This window comes from Schistocerca serialis, chromosome 1 (genome assembly GCF_023864345.2).
Source record: "Schistocerca serialis cubense isolate TAMUIC-IGC-003099 chromosome 1, iqSchSeri2.2, whole genome shotgun sequence".
Classification (NCBI taxonomy): domain Eukaryota; kingdom Metazoa; phylum Arthropoda; class Insecta; order Orthoptera; family Acrididae; genus Schistocerca; species Schistocerca serialis.
Genome location: NC_064638.1, coordinates 208,176,900 through 208,197,111, shown reverse-complemented (window position 1 = coordinate 208,197,111; position 20,212 = coordinate 208,176,900). Strand labels below are relative to the sequence as shown.

General features: G+C 37.5%; 1 protein-coding gene and 1 long non-coding RNA gene across 2 annotated transcripts; one reads left to right on the top strand and one right to left on the bottom strand.

Moving 5' to 3' along the window:
• Positions 1–1,181: 1,181 nt before the first annotated feature.
• LOC126465913 (uncharacterized) lies at positions 1,182–11,981 on the bottom strand. Its single transcript, XR_007585979.1, has 3 exons — positions 11,732–11,981; positions 11,521–11,619; positions 1,182–1,336 (listed from the first exon to the last, which is right to left on the bottom strand). It is a non-coding gene; the product is annotated as an uncharacterized LOC126465913 (long non-coding RNA).
• A 419-nt stretch (positions 11,982–12,400) lies between these two features.
• On the top strand, positions 12,401–17,402 carry LOC126465881 (uncharacterized). The gene has a single exon (XM_050096341.1). It carries the CDS (start codon positions 12,678–12,680, stop codon positions 13,857–13,859), a length of 1,182 nt encoding a protein of 393 aa, XP_049952298.1. The 5' UTR covers positions 12,401–12,677; the 3' UTR covers positions 13,860–17,402.
• Positions 17,403–20,212: the final 2,810 nt, after the last annotated feature.

Below are 20,212 nucleotides of genomic sequence, written 5' to 3'. Positions count from 1 at the left end.
TCGCCAATCTCCACCTGCAACCTCACGCTATTGAACTTCATAGTCATATCCGTACCTAACAAAAGATGCCACACAATAAATTAAATGTCTTACTCCACCACTAAACCACTAACAGTGAACCAATAACACCTATTGAAAACGCAAAAAACAACAACAGTTAATGATAACCCACTGAAACCAATTTCAATCCTTCAGTCACAGACACAGCCAACAACTCCGCTCTGCCAACACAAAAGTTCATTCACACACACACACACACACACACACACACATACACACACCACAAGAGGGCCCATTAACCAAAACACGATGACATCTACAAACAAAACCAACTCATAAATTAAACTCTGTGCCGCAATGACATCACAGACCCCAACACCCTTACGTCAAGGGTCAAAGCAGACGGGTGGTATCAGAAGCCTCCGTTGACCCGAAATTAGTTGTTAATAATCCATCCCACTTCAAAAATAACAGTGAAGTGCATAGCTTCAACACTAGAAGAAAGTATGATCTTTACTATTCTGGGTTAATCTGACTTTGGCACAGAAAGGGGTGAATTATGCTGCCACAAAAACCTTAGTCATTTGCCAAATAGCTAACCAACATTTAAAAACAAATTAAAAGAATTTCTGCATGACAAATTGTGACGAAGCAAGCTGAGATATTTTTACTTACCCTCTTGTTTTGCCATTTGCCTCCTTAAAATTCATTTTTTTTTTTTCAATTTTAACTAATAACCATTAAATCTGCATTTTCATAAAAGAGAAAGGTTGGCCCTGAGTTTTGAAGAATATAACAGCAGATCCAATTTTGTGCTTAGTTTTATGTACAGAATTGATTTTCTACTTTATTTTTACTGTTACTAGTTAGTATCTTTCACTATAGGATGAAATCAGTGATTGTCGAAATTAAATTCTATTGTTGATGTATAAGCAAATATAAATTGTATACTAATTATACATATTTGGGAGACAAAACAATAGCATTTTTAAAGTATTTATTTGGCTCTATTGGAAGACATGTTAGCAAAACCAGCCCTTAATTAATTCCAAAGCAATTAACAGTTTTGTCCAAAGTACTTTTTGCGTACTTATATTTGTTAATTTCATAATTTAAACAAATAATTTGGCCTGAACCTTGTAGTAGAAGAAAATGTTAAAAGAAACAAATTGTTTGATGTATTCAGTTAATTTAATGAGTTAAGTTTAAATTGTAATTTCTGTAAATTAAACTTTGAACAATGTGTAGTTTCAGCACCTATTATTGTGAGGATATATATGGGCCCGATTTTTGGTCACGAGACAGTCAGTCCATGGCCAAGTTTCAGACGAGGAACCTATGATGGTTAGAACAAAAACAATGCATCAACTTAACAGCAAAATACGTGTTACACCAATAGGCTGTGTGTTAAAATAATGAAGTGTCTGTTCCATACACACCTGATTATTCCGAAAGAACTGTGAATTATATGGTTATGATTTATTGCTCATAGATATTCAACAGTAAACTATTGTAGCAGTACGTGGATGTTCACCTGAAAACTATTAATGAGGCTTATCGAAAGTTAAACAGTAGTGCAGTGGCCATATTAAATGTTTATATGGGGGGGTGGGAGGGGGGGGGGGGGGAGTTGTGAAAAGTGAAAGTAAATGACTGTGAAAAGCAAATGTGCACTTGTCGGCTACATCATTGAAAGTAGTCAGTGTTGTACTTCCACACTAGAGGTTTCAGCCAGTATCACAACGCAGTACGTTGACACAGAGGACAACAAACGAAGAAACAAAGCAGATGAGCATTGTCAAAGACTCCTTCTACTCAACAGATGAATTTTTAGATATTTAGTAGTATTGTAAAAAAAAATGTGTAAAGAAAACTTATATTACAGTGACACATTCCTCATCATTACAAAATGTTGTATTCATGATCGATGGAACAATTATTAATGTATATGTGAGTGGTGGCAGACAATTGATACATAGACAAATGTCATCATTTATTAAAATATTGCAGGTGCTTGAAAATGACCCCTGGTTGACATTGGCCAATTATACAGATAATAAAAAGAATACAGCATACTTGGACTATGTTTTCATTCGCAAAACATGGTGAGGCTGTGGACCCCTACAAAAATAATATGTAGTGTAAAATAAGGGCCAAAAGAGGGAGAAGCCAAAATCAACATCATATGTGTGAGCTAAGTTGTCAGCACGGAATGTATGCCATATAATATGTCAGAGAAAAGATACAGTCAGAGATTAAAACTAAGCACAGGAAAATGAGAATTACTGCAATAACTTGGAACCCCACGTTTACTATGCATGTGCTCACAAAAGAGATATGAGACCCAGGGTGAATAAACTAAAGAAGATGATGCATGCATCACATTAGACAATAAATGCAAATCCAATGTGACCGAGATTAAGCTGGATTTGAGACTATTTTGGCAAGACTCAGTATCATGGGAGAGCATAAGCAAATAAGCTGGTTCTTTTATTGACCACCAGATTTATCACCAGGTATAACCAGATAATCTAGAAACTTCTTCAGCTCAGTAATACATATGTTCTCTGATCATACTCTTATCTTTATAGAAGGACTTAATCATCGAACAACAGAGTGGGATAGTTACAAAAAAAAAAATGGCTCTGAGCACTATGGGACTCAACTGCTGAGGTCATTAGTCCCCTAGAACTTAGAACAAGTTAAACCTAACTAACCTAAGGACATCACAAACATCCATGCCCGAGGCAGGATTCGAACCTGTGACCGTAGCGGTCTTGCGGTTCCAGACTGCAGCACCTTTAACCGCACGGCCACTTTGGCCGGCGGGATAGTTACAGTTTTGTAAGGGATGAGTATGAAAAAACATCCTGTGAAACGATACTAAATGTTTTCCCAGAACACTACTTAAAAAAAATATAAAAACTCACATGATATAAATATATTAGATCTAAAGGCATCAAACAGACAAGACCCCTTTGACAATGTCCACAATGAAACTGGCATCAGCGACAAGCAGGCTGGTGTAGCAAAAATAATTAGCTAAGAAAAAAAGGCAAGTAAAACAAGAAATATTTAAAGTTCATTAAACTACACAATATCACCTCTCAAGGAAGAATGCTAAACATTTAGCACTGGGCAGAAGTATGTAAATGAACTGTGGCTCAAGTTCAGATTATCAACTGACCAAGCAATGGATATGAACACTAATGAGCCAGAATCATTATGGGCACTGTCCACAGCAAGACTGAATGCCATCTAGTGGCATTGTGGACACAAGACACTGTAAGAAACATATATGAGTGAAGCAGAGGTTAGTAGTGAAGCATTACAGCAAAGGTATGGACTTCAAATGGGTAAAGCCACTGACATATGACACTTTGACAAAGAGCAGTTAGTAGTGGCCAGGCACGTGGGAACAAGCATCTTGGAAAAAGAGAAGCTGGTCTGATGTTTGCATGCTATTGTCATGATTATCTATGGACTGTGGTTGAAGAACACTGGAACCATGAATACGTGAGATGACGTTGGACATCCATACCTCTTCACAGATCACGGTCAGAGGCTTGCCAAATCCCCCAAGCATGATAGGCGACGAAACGTGGCAGTTCTGACTACAAAGTGCACGTACAAGTGTTTTGGGGCACACTATTCAGTGCACACCACTGAACATGGGGCTCTGCAGCAGATGACTCTCAGCATGCTCTCACACTGATCCAATATGGTCTGTTATGATTGCAATGGACATACGATCACAAGATTGGAACATGGATAAATGGGAACATGTAACCTGGTTGTACAAATCACGATTTTCTCATGGCAGATTGCTGGCCACATTTTTGCTGCGTCCACATTTATCAATGTATTCATTTTTTGTGTAGATTCTGTCACAATAACAAGTATCCAGTGAGAAATTAATTCTGCAGGACATACTGGTGATTCGTAGAGTAAGTTGACACTCTACTTGTTGTGAAGCCAAGCAAATAAGGATCAACACAGAAGACAGTAAATGAAGCTTTTATGAATGTTACTAACTAGAATGGGACAAATGGGCTAGCTTTAAATTTCGAAGAAACAGAGCTCATCCAGTTTTGTACTGTGAAAAATATCCCACCTCCTGCAAACATTGTACATCAACAAGAAGCAATAAGCAGGGTAGAAATTTCTAAGTTCTTAACTGTGCATTGTGATGGAAACTTATAGTGAAAAAAACCATAAAGTAGACCAGCTAAAATGTTTATGCCCTTCCACTTCTGCCAGAAGAAAAATTTCCAATGTTGCAGATATTAGAGCCACTAAGATAAGAGATTTTCACTGAGGGACGTCTTGTGGGATAATATTGTGGGGCAAGTCCTCATTTAGACCATAAGAAGTCATTGCACAAAAGAAAGTAATCAGAATTATGTGTGGGCTCACATAAGTACATCTTGCAGGCATCTCTTTGGGCAGCTGGTAATATCAAACACTGCCTCACAGTATATTTACTCACTTGTGACACTTAATGCCAACAATCCATCTGAGTTTGAAAGTAACAGAGATATTTACAAGTACAAAACTAGAAAGTAAGCTGATCTGCATTACTCTTTAATGACTCTTAACTATGGAACATGAAGGGGTGAAATATTCAGCTACTTGACATCTCGTTGAATCGAGTGTACTGTTGGTAGTCTGTGTTTTTCTAACACAATATTTCGATGTCATACCTAGGCATCTTCATCAGGTGCTTCCTGTGACTGAACGACAGGCTGACCATGTCCTGTATTTAAGTCTGGATGGTGTCTGACGTCTAACAAAGACATCATGGCCAGCTTCAATGTTGTGTCTCTGTTCACTAGGATATCACACCAGGACATACTTGATTTAATCAGTGAAAAATTTGGTGGAGTTGTGTTGGACCTTTTCAAGCATATCTTAACATCGACCTACTTCCTATGTGGAGGCCAATTTTATGAACAGACTGAAGGGGTGGCGATGGGTAGTCCCTTATCTCCAGTAGTGGCAAATCTGTTTATGGAGAGATTCGAAGATGAGGCACATACAACTGCTGCCTACAAGTTGACCTGTTTCTTTAGGTACGTTGATGACACGTTTGTCATCTGGCCACATGGCCAGGAAAAACTGCACGAGTTTCTTGACCATCTGAACTCGAGACACCGCAGCATTAAGTTCACAATGGAACTAGAAAATAATGGTCAACTTCCCTTCCTGGATGTCCTGGTGAAAAGGAAGATAAACGGTGCATTAGGCCATAATGTGTGTAGAAAACCTACACACAGACTTATACCTACAAGCTGACAGCTGTCATCATCCGGCACAGAAGAATGGGTCACTGAGAACACTTGTTCACTGAGCCAAAACACTGTTTGACTCAGACAGCTTGGCAGCAGAGTTAGAACACCTACAGCAAGTGTCCGCAGACAACAGATACTCAACAGGGACATCCGTAAGGCGCTACATCCCTCCAGATGACCTGATACTGAGGGAGAAGAACAAGAAGAGGAGACTAGGACAGTAGTCTTTCTACCATATGTAGGACGTATATCTGCTAAAATCAGCAGAATACTGTAAAAGCACGATATCAAGAGTGTGTTCTCCCCACCAAACAAAATCAGGGTGCTTCTTGGAATGGTTAACGATGATCTGGGATTGAGAAAACCTGGTACCTACGATATACTATGTGAATGCAGTATGTCTTACATTGGTCAGAACACCAAGACTGTGGACATAAGATGTAAAGAACATCAAAGGCATACCAGGCTACAAGAAGCCACAAAATCAGCAATAGCAGAACATTGCTTGCAACTTGAGCACACCATGAATTATGATAAAACCAGGATCTTATCTCAGACCCCCAAATTTTGGGATAGCGTCATCACTGAATTGATCAAAATCAAGATGACAGAGAACTTGATAAACCAGGAAGCTGGATACCAACTCAGCATCGCGTGGAACCCAACTTTGGACCTATTACAAAACAAGGGAAGAAAATACAACACCAGGAGAATGACAGGGGTGCTGGAGAAAGTCGGAACGGTCACCAACAGCAAACGCAGCCTATCAACAGTGTGAGGAATGCGCCTGGCGGGTGCCGACCTAGTAGGGAACACCATGAAATGGCTGCCACTGGGAAAAACAGCGGTAGCGAGTGCAGACGGAAGGCGGAACACCTGGCGACCAACTGCCACGGTCGCACTGGAGAAAGTCGGAACGATCACCAACAGCAAACACAGCCTGTTCACAGTGCTAGGAATGCGCCGGGTGGGTGTGGACCTAGTAGGGTATGCCATGAAATGGCCGCCACCGGGAAAAAAACAGCGGAAGTGGGTGCGGATGGAAGATAGAACATCCGGTGATCAACAGACATGGTCGCAGCGGGAGCAGACAGCGTAGGGAACACCAGACACTGTCCAGACATAAATACGGGACATGGTCAGCCTGTTGTTCTGTCACAGGAAGCATTTGATGAAGATGCTGAGGTACATTGTCAAAATATTGTGTTAAAAAAACACAGACCACCAGTAGTACATCCGATTCCACGAGATGTCACAAAATCGCCGAGGAAGTCTAAGAAATTATATTCAGCTATTCTTTGACAAAATGCCAATGGGAAATAAAATGTCTGGCAGATAGCAAAAGTGGTTGGTTGATTTGGGAGACGGGACCAAACTGAGGTCTTCAGTCCAATCGGATTAGGGAGGGCGGGGATGGAAATCGGCTGTGCCTTTATCCAGAAACCTTCCCAGCATTTACCTGAAGCGATTTAGGGAAATCACAGAAAACCTAAATCACGATGGCTGGAGGCGGGTTTGAACCATCATCCTCCTGAACGTGAGTCTAGTGTGCTAATCACTGTGCCAACTTGCTTGGTCTATCAGAAGTATTTTCAGGTGTAAAATCGAGATGTTTCTTCTTAAGAACTTCATCTATACGGTAAAGCAATTCTTAAAAAGAAATGATTAGTCATTTTTACAGAAAAGGCTTTAAATGGCCAGCATAAGACATTCATTTAAACTGAATTTGAATAAACCGCAAACAGCTGTTAAGTGACAGTTTATTAACTTAAATAGCCAGCATGTAGCCACATAAAAACAATTTTCCTTTGAAATGAACCTGAATAAACTGCAAACAGCTGGTATGTGATGGTCTGTTAACAGCTGTTTGCAGTTTATTCAAGTTCAATTTACCATGAATTTTTTATTTTAGTGATATATGTGTGGTATATGTTTGTTTTGTTTACGCATTCAACATCATGTCATTTATCTTTGATATTATCTACAGAACAAGTAACTAACTAATTGTGCTTCTTTGGTACATTGAGTGAGTGTGCCAAGCCTTTGCCTTTGGTTGTATAGACCAAAAAATTTCTAGTTGGCAAACTAAATGCTAAAGCGTTAATGACATCATTCTGGCACAGATGAACATGAATACATGGATGGAACAGAATAAAGGAGTCTGTCACAGTAATGAAACTAAAGTGCACTCATACAAATATTTAGCTAGGAGACATAGATGCAGACAAACAACATTGTTTAATGCAAGTATAAGAATAAAAAGTAGTACCAGAACTCTTACTGAAAAGGCAGCTATGAAAATACTCCAGAGAATTTAAGGCAAACTGACCATCACGAATATTGACATGGGTCAATACATACAGTCCAGTTCTTCTGTGAACCTCACAAACTATAAAAATACAACAAGTAGAAAGTGTTAAGTTTTGGAGACTGCAGAATACATCACAACCTTAGTCTGAAACCTCAGTGAATAGAATTAATGAAGCAACGTAGTTCAGCTGCAGTTGTTGTATGCACGGTTATGGTACTGCTATATAGAGGGTCTATACAACGGCGATGTACTTGAGGACAATATTATGGAAATGGAAGAGGATGTAGATGAAATGAAATGGGAGATATGATATTGCGTGAAGAGTTTGATAGAGCACTGAAAGACCTGAGTCGAAACAAGGCCACCGGAGTAGACAACATACCATTAGAACTACTAACAGCCTTGGGAGAGCCAGTCCTAACAAAACTATACCATCTGGTGAGCAAGATGTATGACAGAGGCGAAATACCCTCAGACTTCAAGAAGAATATAATAATTTCAACCCCAAAGAAATCAGGTGTTGACAGATGTGAAAATTACCGAACTATCAGTTTAATAAGTCACAGCTGCAAAATTCTAACGCAAATTCTTTACAGTCGAATGGAAAAACTGTTAGAAGCCGACATCGGCGAAGATCAGTTTGGATTCCGTAGAAATGTTGGAACGTGAGGCAACACTGACCCTACGACTTACCTTAGAAGAAAGATTAAGGAAAGCCAAACCTACGTTTCTAGCATTTGTAGACTTAGAGAAAGTTTTTGACAATGTTGATTGGAATACTCTCTTTCAAATTCTGAAGGTGGCAGGGGTAAAATACAGGGAGCGAAAGGCTATTTACAATTTGTACAGAAACCAGATGGCAGCCATATGAGTCGAGGGGTATGAAAGGGAAGCAGTGGTTGGGAAGGGAGTGAGACAGGGTTGTAGCCTATCCCCAATGTTATTCAATCTGTATATTGAGCAAGCAATAAAGGAAACAAAATCCATGGAGAAGAAATAAAAACTTTGAGGTTCACTGATGACGTAATTCTGTCAGAGACAGCAAAGGACCTGGAAGAGCAGTTGAACGGAATGGACAATGTCTTGAAAGGAGGGTATAAGATGAACATCAACAAAAGCAAAACAAGGATAATGGAATGTAGTCGAAATGAGTCAGGTGATGCTGAGGGAATTAGATTGAGAAATGAGACACTTAAAGTAGTAAAGGAGTTTAGCTATTTGGGGAGCAAAATAACTGATGATGGTCGAAGTAGAGAGGATATAAAATGTAGACTGGCAATGGCAAGGAAAGCGTTTCTGAAGAAGAGAAATTTGTTAACATCGAGTATAGATTTAAGTGTCAGGAAGTCATTTCTGAAAGTATTTGTATGGAGTGTAGCCATGTATGCGAGTGAAACGTGGACGATAAATAGTTTAGACTAAAAGAGAATAGAAGCTTTCGAAATGTGGTACTACAGAAGAACGCTGAAGATTAGATGGGTAGATCACATAACTAATCAGGAGGTATTGAATAGAATTGGGGAGAAGAGGAGCTTGGGGCACAACTTGATTAGATGAAGGGATCAGTTCGTAGGACATGTTCTGAGACATCGAAGGATCACCATTTTAGTATTGCAGGGGGCGTGAAGGGTAAAAATCGTAGAGGGAGACCAAGAGATGAATACACTAAGCGGATTCAGAAGGATGTAGGCTGCAGTAGGTACTGGGAGATGAAGAAGCTTGCACAGGATAGAGTAGCATGGAGAGCTGCATCAAACCAGTCTCTGGACTGAAGACCACAACAACAACAACATAGATGATTTAAAAATGAAGAAACTAATTTATTCTGCACTTTCCATTTAGTAATGAGTTAACATATTATTAAATTTTTTTGTGGGAACTCATCTTACAGGAACATTATTTCCAGAATAAAGAAATTTATAAGAATTATATCCTGTCTTTACTCTAGAATATCCTGCACAGACATCAGCTAAATTGCACTTATGGTGATATTGGTGTTTGCATTGTTTATGGACACTGGCAATAAGATGTCAGCAGCTCTTGAATTGTGTGCTGATGTTGTCAATTTGTTGACACTGGTCGTAGCCAATCAGATAATTTCATATGATTGACAAATGAAATTCTCTGAATCATGGGATTTCTTTTGGCAGAAATTACAAATTGACTGAATTTGTTTGCAATATAAAGAATGCTAGAATAATTTTTTAGTGATCAGGTTAGTATGTGTAATCTGTATTGTGTAATACATGATTTGGAGTTTTGAGACAAGACTACCCTACATTATAATATTTTATTAAGCTACCAGGGTTGTATGTTGATCCACTGTGCCATATTGTATAAGGCAATATAGAGATAAAATTTACGATTGTTATAATTGTATACAGCTTATTTAGATATAAAGAGACTAAGATTATATGCTGATTCATTGTGGCATACTGTATTTGATTTGCAAAATGTGATCAGTTTGTGTTACAATGTACTTTTTTGAAGTAGTTACTTATGTAAATGCCTCGTTGCAACATAGTTAGGCAAGGATAATTGTAAAGTAACTGTAACACTGTAACTATAAAACATATGATGACACCAATTACGTGTAAGCATGTTCAAAGGTGAATAAATATTCTACTCTATTGTATTCTATGAATTTCAAGGTAGCTTACTGATTTTTGCATTTATTTGGAGAAGAAAAAAATGGGATGTGCTGACAGACTGAATGAATGTGGGGGGGGGGGGGGGGGGGAAGTAGCCTATTTAAGCTGACAGACTGACCTGAAGCTTAGCCTGAGGCATATGTTAGTTTGGAATGTAACAGCTTGGGTAAGAGTTTGCAAAGCCAACAAATGTGAAAGCTGAAAATGTGTTTGTGGTGACAGACACATCTGTAGCTTATTCTCAGGCCTAGGTTAAGTTGGAATGTGGTAATTTTGTTGTGAGTTGGCAAAGCCAACAAATCTCAATACAAAAATTATATTTCCGTAATATAGTGCTGTGTAGCATAGCACAAGATAAACATTCGTCATTGCAGTAACCAACTTCTATGACTTCTTTCTGATTATGATAAAAATTCTAACCCCACAGTAGTACAGAAAGGACATAAATACCTGGATACACATGTATTCAACATGAGGCCACAGCACATTAAATGTTATGCAGATAATGTAGAGGAGATTAAGACCGAATAAAATGAATTTCTGTTACATGACTCCTCCTATACCATTTTAAGATTATCTGCATGGAAAACCTAAAATTTATTGTTGTGAATATTTTACAATTACAATTAGCATTACCATACATAAGTTTTTTCTAATAATGGAGATTTATTTCACTGTATTGCTTTTAAAATAAAATGTATGTTTTTGCCTTCTTTCCAAAAACAGGAGACCACTATTTGTGGAATCTACAGCAACTAGGGATACAGCTACTTTTGTCAAAGTAAAAACTTTTCTTATGATTGTAACAAGCCACATAATTTTCCACTGCTGTGTCCTACAGGGAAAAAGGATTCGAAGCTCTCTGGGTGATAAGATAATTAAATGTCTTATCTATGGTGTCTGCTTTCTGTATCTCTTATTCTTTCAGAATATTAATGAAAACATCATGTGTCATTGCATGACTGCTGACACATTACACATGCAGTTTACTGAAAATCTTCCCATCCAGGCAAGCTTGAACTATTTGGTCTCAAACATTCCACCAAATACCTCCCCAACCCCAAGCTGTCCTGCTTCTACTTCCTTATGTTACGAATTCCATAATCAGTTACGAGATTGTTAGCAGTAATGTGTAATTTATGGATACACATTATCATTTGCCTATTGCTCGTATTTTATGATTTGTTACGCACCTAAGATACACCACTATGCTGTCTAAATCAACTAAGTTAAGGGAATAGCACTTCATCTACAAATTTTTACCTACTATCTTAGTCATGTATCTGAGATTATCTGGCTCCCTGTCAAATGCCACATCTTCACTGTAAATACTTTCCAGTAGGCTCAGTTCCACAGATGACTGTAGCTGTAAGAAAGACTAATTCCCATTTACTTCACTATAACAGAACTACTTTTATAACTATTCTAACATGACTTCAGTACTTTCCTGGCCTTGGCACAAAACATCTCCGACTTACCATATTCACACACTAATACGTATGTTGGTGACTTTGTCACATGTATTGTGTTGCCTTAATTTATGTACTTTAGTTTGCCGTACATACTGACACTTCGATATCATTAATGATAAGACCTATACGAAGTAAGGTCATGTACCCTACTATTTGCCAAAGTGAACTACATCCCAAAGCGCTGTGAAATTGTAGTTGCGTGTGGCACTTTTTTCTATAACTGTTAAATTAGCGTACAAGTAACTATATCTTTCGTTCTAACGTAAAGCTGACGAAAGTATAAATTACAAATGTTTTTGTTTAATCAGCCGAATGTATACCAGCGCAGACAAGTACGGGTGGCTAACAAATTATTAGCTCCGTGTTGCATAGACTACGTAACTGGGCACCTTCTGCTTACATGTCATGAGCATTACCATGCACAACAGGGGCATCACTTTAAAAAAATGCATTTTGCGTACAAAATTACGTTAAAAAGTTAACAGTCATAGAATTTTGGTGTTATTGTCGCATAAAGAACTTAAGACAAGGCATTTTTCTAATTTTGGCAGCACATTGTTGACGTTTGTAAGATTTCTTTTCAATTCATTCTAACTAGGAACTACTGTGTTTCACAGAAAACTAAGTATTGTGTTTGTGGCAGCACTGCTTAAAACAAGCGACGTTTTGCGAAAGACAGCACGACATCTACACATGTAAATACAGTGCAGTCAATAGTGAGATAACATCAATGAAATTTTTACAACTGAGGAAGATGCACTTCTGGCAAGCATTACGCAACTTGTACTGCGAACTGCACAGCTATATATAAGACATCTCTGCCCCTGCGAGTTCATTTGTCCGAATACTATTGCCGTCTACGGACACGTAAGTCTTGGTTGTGCGGTGTTACAAGTGTATTTAAGTTCCGTCCTATAAACTACGCCCATATCTCTCTGGAAGAAGTTACGACATGGAACCAAACGGTGTAAAACGGTCGTGGATGGACGAAAATTTTATGTTAGATGTTCTGCGCACAGCGAATTCGTCTGCCTTAACCATTGATAAATTTGACGTCACAACAGCTCTGTCGCCAGGCAACAACTACATCAGCGAAATCTACCGTGTGATTATTGAAACTTCAGACCACCAAGTGCGCTCTGTGATCGTCAAGTGTTTGCCGACCGCGGAATACAACTTGAAGTTTATAGCCGATTCCCGCCTATTTGAGAAAGAGACACTATTCTACAGTGAAACGCTGCCTGCTATGTATAGTGTTGAAGATGCTCATTCCCTCAAGCTGGAACCACTGGCACCTGAGTGTTTTTACAGCGAACGTGACAGTCTCTTACTTCTCGAAGATCTCAACGCCGTCGGGTTCAAAATGCCAGATAGGCTGCAGGGACTGAACCTTGACGAAACAGTTCTGGCAGTCGAAGCACTTGCGCGATTTCATGCGTTATCCGTGGATTTGCCTGATTTGGAGGAGCTGTACCCGGACACACTGTACTGCGGTAAGGATTTCGAACACGCGTCTCGGTACGTTGCTAACGGCGTTACAGCGCTTGCAGCGGCAGTCGAGACCTGGCCTGGGTTTCGTGAATTGGGTCTTCGATTAAGGGAAACAGCAAGAAGTGCGCATGCACGTGTTGTGGAGCTTCTGGAATCGAAAGAGTCACCCGTGCTAGTGTTGAACCACGGTGACTTCTGGACCAACAATATAATGTTCCGTCGAGATGTAGCGACTAGCCAGCCGGTCAACGTCCGCTTACTCGATTTCCAAATGTTGCGCTACGGATCGCCCGCTCTTGACCTACAGATTCTTTTTAACACTAGTGTGAAGGAGGAGGTACGCCATGATCTCAGGGACACAGTACTGAAACGGTACCACGATGCTTTCACTCGTGCGTGCAAACGAATAGGACGGGAGTCCCATTTTTCATTGGAGCAGCTGCATGCAGAAATGGAAAGAAATGCATTCTTTGGTTTTTTAAATGCATGTCTCATGTTGCCCGTGGTTTTAGCTGAGAGGGGACAGCCTCCAGATTTAGGGCATTTGGCATCCAATCCGGATGCAAAGTTGGACTGCCATTCTGTCTCGAGGTTCAGAAAACAGTTTCAACGGATTCTTATGGAGTCGAGGGAACTTTTGTGATGCTAGTGTGTCATAGCCTTCAATTAAAAGTAATAGTACATATATTCAATGACATTTGCTTTCTGAATAAGTTACTAGCCCAGCTGGCTACAAATTTTATTTCTCAACTTTACATTGAATCTGGAGAAGATTTATCGCCTTGTGTTACAATGTTAGAGGATTAAAGGTCTAAGTGTGTGCTAGGGTTTAACGATATGAACTAGTTAGTGCAAATTATTAATTGTCACAATGTGGTTCCAAAGCTGTTACACAAAGTACAGTAACTTCTTTGTCTCAGCCTTGACTTTTTATTTATAATCTAGCCACACAAGTGAGGTAATGAATAACCATTTCTCAGAATGACAAACAAAATTAAGGCCTTGTTGTATGTCTCAGTAACTTCCAGCCAGACATATTTTAAGGATTCAGAGAACATATTGTGTTTCGTGTTCTCTGCAATGTGCCCTAGACTGTGAATGTTGTTAAGTTATCATAGTGTTGAAAATTTTGCAGTGGTATGAATTTAGTCCTCTTTTAGTTCGTGAAAAACATTCTGATACTGACAGAAAACTTAAAAGGAAACACAAGGTAAGATTACAGCTTTAGTCCCTATATAATTTCTTAATGCTAGAATGCAATGAATGATATTTTTCATTTCTGGGATACAGTAATGGAGATTTTTGTTGTTATTCTTTCACTTTAGCAATGCCTTTGTATTCTGTTAGATTAACTGCAGTTTTGTTGTAAATGATGTCGAGTTTCTACTCATTGAGTAATACTCAAAGGTATGGCGTCATACATAGCTATTTTCTTTTTGGCAACGGGACTATAGAATTTGCGAAAATATTGCATTTCTTCATGTACAGAACTAGACATAAATAGGTGCAGCTTAATTTATAGCTAAAATTATCATTAAAATGCTTATGCTTTGAAAAAAGGTGGTGTCAACCTGTAGCTGCATGATGCTTAAATGAAATTGTTAGAAATCATTATCACAATACCAGATGCCACTTAATCATTAACCTGTTTGAAAGTAGTGAAGAGAAAAGAAGTTGGAATTGTATTCCAGTACTTACAAATTAACAACACATTCATACTACCGTGACATAAATGGCAATGAGGCAGAAATCTCCAAATAGGAACAGTAGCAGGTATGTGTAAAATACAGGAACGCATGAATGAGGCCAAGGAGTAGAGAGTGAAGGGAGCAAGACAAAGGAATAAATTACAATTACACCTTACATGCACATATAGTCTCTGAATTTTCTAAATAAGCAAGTGAAGACTGAATAATTAAAAACTGGGACATGAAAGTCCTAGCATTTCTGTCATGACTGTAAACAGGTGTAAGAAAACGAAGAAACAGGAAAGTGAATGCTGAAAGTGCTGACTGTTAACCTGTATGTTAATATACAGTATCTGTAACACAAGGTAATGAGATGTTGAGGTATGGTGGACATTTATCTGTGCTACCAAAAATGTCAGTGAGACTCTTCACTCTATGTATCTTCAGTTACCAACCATTAAAACACTTTAAAGAAGTATATCTAATGTTAGTCTATAACAAATAATATTTGCAACAAACTACTACGAATGTTGCATATTCTTCTTGCCACAACTTTTTCTGCAATTACCTGAAATTATAATATTTCAGGCATTTTTGCCTTCATCACAAATTTTTACTTATTGAATGAACAGGTTCACTTTTGTGGATGCAGATTATTTTATTTAATTATCAAGCCTTTGATAAAAGCCCTACATTGTTCTCTGATGAAACTGGGGCTTATGAGTTACAGTAAGAAACTACAATGTAATCCAGTTAAACAGAGTAGAGAGGTTTTAACTCTTACCGATGTGTCGTCATCAGTTCTGCTGAGATTTTGAAGATGGAACTTTCCTACTGAAAACTGTTTATGCAATTTCTTATTTTAAAAAAGCAGTGTTTATTCATGATAGTGAAATCCCACTTGCCATTACGTGTAATAGCTTTTGCCATGCTTAAGAAAAATTTTATGACTGCTGTGTCTTTGATTAAGTTTATGATTATCTTGTTCCTTTTGGAACAAGCTTTGTTAAGAAAAGAAAATATTTGTCACTAGTTGGTATTGTACATTTAAGAAACATTAAGAATTTTATTTTCCAAGGAAGCATACAATTACACATGTTGCCAAACACATCTTACAAACAAACTTATACTATTTAATTTTGTATGCAGATTTCAGTTCTGTATAGTACTGTAATGGTAGCCTACAAAAATTTGGGGCAAGGGATGTGAAATTTCTGAATAGTAATGCTTATATATTCTGAGTTTTTGAATGAAGATAATGACTCCTGTTGTGTCTTATTAAATAGTCAATTCTTATTATGTCCGATTCATTTCAGATGTCAGTATTATGTGAATAATTTAAAGTTTTACTTACTTCACCTTTGATGCAGTACTCATTTGTTGACTCAGGTTTCCACCACTGTTATTTATGAACTTGACTAAATTTTAAATGATTTTAACATTATAAAGTGTACTTTTCTACCCTCAATCAAATGAGGATAAAGTGTGTAAATGCATTGCAATGAAGAATTTAGTTAGTCAAATCTTCAAGATGCATATGAATCCACACTATATAGTCATATTTAGCCAAATGAATGTTTGTGTATTTTTATGCCATCATGCCAAAATGTGAAAGAAGCTATTTGCCCTTATGGATGTAAAACATATAGCCTAGTAATAAGATCATTGAGGGCGTAAATACCTTATACGCTCTATATTTTCTCTGAGGAAAATGATTATGTTCATTGGATTTCAGAATGAGTAGGTGGTAGGCTCTGAAACAATAAACAAAGATAAGTTCTCATCACACCAGCTAAAAATTGTATACATTCGCACAACCTTGTTTCACTGGATCTGTGTGGGTAGGGACTGCATCTTCATATCACCTGTGGAGTTGGTAAGTCAGAAACACAAACAGAGAAAAAACAAATTGTGGAATCTCAAGCTTTCAGAACTGGTAGTTCCTGTAACAGTCTACAGAATCATTAAAACTTGTGCAAAATGTGAATGAAGAGAAGTAAATGAGGAAGGTATTGATTCTGGTTATAAGTGTTGTTACATATGAATTCACAAGGTATATGGAAAATTATTAGAATTACAAACAGATAAGGATGTGCTGTTTGGAAAGAAAAGTTATCTGCAGAAAAATAACACTTTTAGGGAGTGATTTGTTACTAATTGTTTTCCTCTAAGCCTACAGCTTTTGGTGTGTAGCCTACATTTACCCTGAATGTCTCAGTGAGTTGGTTGTTTTTCAAATGGGGCTCTTTCATGCTGCAGTATGTTTAATATTCTGTGTTTCAGTATAAAAACAAGAGTCTCTTGTTTATGTCTTTTGTTATTCAGTGTGTGGGTAATATTTAGTCATGTGTACTGTTGGTAGCAATGATTGGACATACATTCTGTGCAGTAATTGTGGTGCAGTTTATAAAAGTGACAGTGTACTGTGCATGTATTGGAACTCTTTATACTGGATGCACACAAATTGTTGGTTTTATTAAAATATAATTATTTTTTTATGTTTTGTTTTTCATTTCAAAATTATTCAGTTCAAAACAAGAATAACATATATGCTTGTAAGCCAGTGAAACCAACTAAAGTGGTCTTAAAGGTATCTACAGGCATTGCTTTACAAAGACATTTCTGTTTATTATGCTATTTTCAGTGAGAGGTGTAAAAGTGTGTTATCTTTTTTAATTACTAAATATCCTCTAGCTGAAATCTGACATCATTTTCCATAGACCATCAAATGTAATAGAAATATTACTAAATTAATTTTAGTTTTGATAGTGGTTGACTAAAATGCAGTTCTCTTATTCCCATAATGTCTTGCAGTACATTGTGCTATTACTAAACATTTACTCATGGCAAAATCATAATAAATGTATTTGTTTCTCCACCAGCATGCAATATTGATTGTACTAGCAAGCAGCAATCATATAATTGTCTCTTACCCAATGTGCTCTTGTTAGTATTAATGTAGTTCTGTTTTCTGATGGCCAAAACACTTGAACACACTTTTTAGTTGACAATAGAAATGTTTTACTATGGTAATATTTCCTGAGAGATGTAAACATGCTGTACTAACATCCATATGTAAAACTGGAGATCAGCAAACTTTTTCTAATTATGGACTTACTTTACTTCTTACAGTCTTCAAAAGTGTTTGAGAAAAGGGCCTGCATTAAAATATTGACTCATTGAACTTAGCAGAACTTGTTTAGATGAATCTCAGTTTTTCTAGAGAGAAAGGAATACAGTACTGCACAAGTGAAGTTCTTAGCAGGGCTAAACAAGAAAAATTATCCTGTTTGGATGTTTTGTGGTGTTGCCAAAGCCTTTGTTTGTCAATCACAACATTCTACTTGACAAATTAGTTTATGGCACTAATAACATCCCTCGTTCATGGTTGCAGAAATCAGGGGTCACACTATATCACTTGCATGAAACAAACATCAGAATGGGTGAGCATAATATATATGGTCATACAAGAAGAATATAGAGCTCACACTTGTTCTTAATCTACAATGCCTTGAAAGTGTGGTTCATAAACTGCATTGTTTGTAGGTGACAGGTTTACAAATGAGGGATGAAAACTCAACCTTAGCAGCTCAGATGGTAGTTAAACAGTTCTATGAGTGGTTACAGCAACAGTCTTTATCTCAAGAAGATAATTGTTATTCAATTTCTGACAAGCAGAAATAACCTGCTAGCACCAGCAGACACTAGTTGTCATACACCAAATGGAACACATCATGTAAAATTCGTTGGGATCCAGTGGCATAACAAGTTAAAAAGATTCATCCCATAAATGGACTAATCAAGAAGCTCAGTGTACTAAGTTTTGCCCTTAGGAGCTTCTCTTATTGCGTTGACCTTAAGTGTTCACTTATTTTGTATATTTAACTCTGTTCTCTGAAGGTATTGTCTTCTGGAGCAGAGCACCTAATATCAAGTAAAGTATTTATTCGGCAGGATCGAACAGTAACAACATTGTGTAAATTATATAACCACATATCTTACAGAAACTTTTCAAAGATCATGGAATAGTTATGCGTACTTCTCAATATGTTTACTCCTTAATGTTGATGGTTAAATTAAGTTTCGGCTGAGCTGTGATGTACACTATTACAATAGAAATTAAGTTTTCCTCCTCAAACATTAAAAAATACCTCATTCATTAGCCACTGTTTACACAAATATTTCAGAAACCATTCTCTCTCTCTCTCTGTCTCTGAGAAGGTGGCAGCTTTTTAGCTGGTTTAAGCAAGAGTAATATAAACAGTACACTGATACTGTATTGTGTGATTCAGTATACAAATTTAATTTCTGTGGGGTACTTATTTTTTATATTAATGTAGAGCTTTTCTCTTTCTGCATCTCTGAATTTTCTGCCTCTTGCTGGAATTTACAGAGCATTATGAATTAATCAAGTAATCATTATAGAAGTAATAGAATGGAGAACAAGGGAAGAGAAGGAAAAATAATTCAGTCATTTTCCATTTATTCAGTTTTCAGTCATTCAGATTTATATATGACAGAAAGACAACTGTGATCAGGTTGTTAGGCACTGAGCTCTACCTCATACTGAATGAAGATAGGAAAAGGAATCCACAAACACCATCTCTGGTCTTGTCGGTAGAACCAGCCTAGCATCATGAACAGATTTAGAGGAACAATCTAATATGTAACGTTGTCCATGATTTAATGGGCACCATGGAAATTTACATTAAATACATATTACTTTCAAGGATTTTTCTTATTGGGAAGACTAGAAAAGGGGTAATTCCTTATTGAGGGCTAGAAGAGTGGAATGCTTAACATGCATACCTCCAATAATGGCACCTTCACTGAAGCTACTTTTTGTCAGCAGGCAGAAGTACCCCAGTGTCTTAACTTCTTAGATTATGTAAGAACCTCTCACTGATGACAAATGGCTCTTTCTAGACAGCTGGAAACATGTGCACTACCTCATTACAAAAACATTTTTAGATGGAAGGAGAATTCTTCGTAATAAGTATTCCATTCATTACTATTCACATTTCTTCTAGCGGAGACAGATCTGTGGACATTGCTGGCCATGAGAGTAGGTCAACATCCTGTAGACAGTCCATAGAAACCAGTCATTATTCTGCAAATTTTCTTACTATGTCTCCTTGTTTTTTTCCAGATGGTTGGCAGATTAGTTTTTGTGCAATTTAATTCATCAGCTGATATGTTGTTTTGTTTGATTTAAGAACCCTTTCCTGAAGTGAACTATGTAGGGACAGTCTAACATACTTTTACCACTCTTGTAGATTGAATCCTTTGTAGTTTGAGGGAATATATG

What these genes read in the sequence shown, in the direction of transcription:
- LOC126465881 (XM_050096341.1), top strand. Translation starts at nt 12,678, where the DNA reads ATGGAACCAAACGGTGTAAAACGGTCGTGGATGGACGAAAATTTTATG.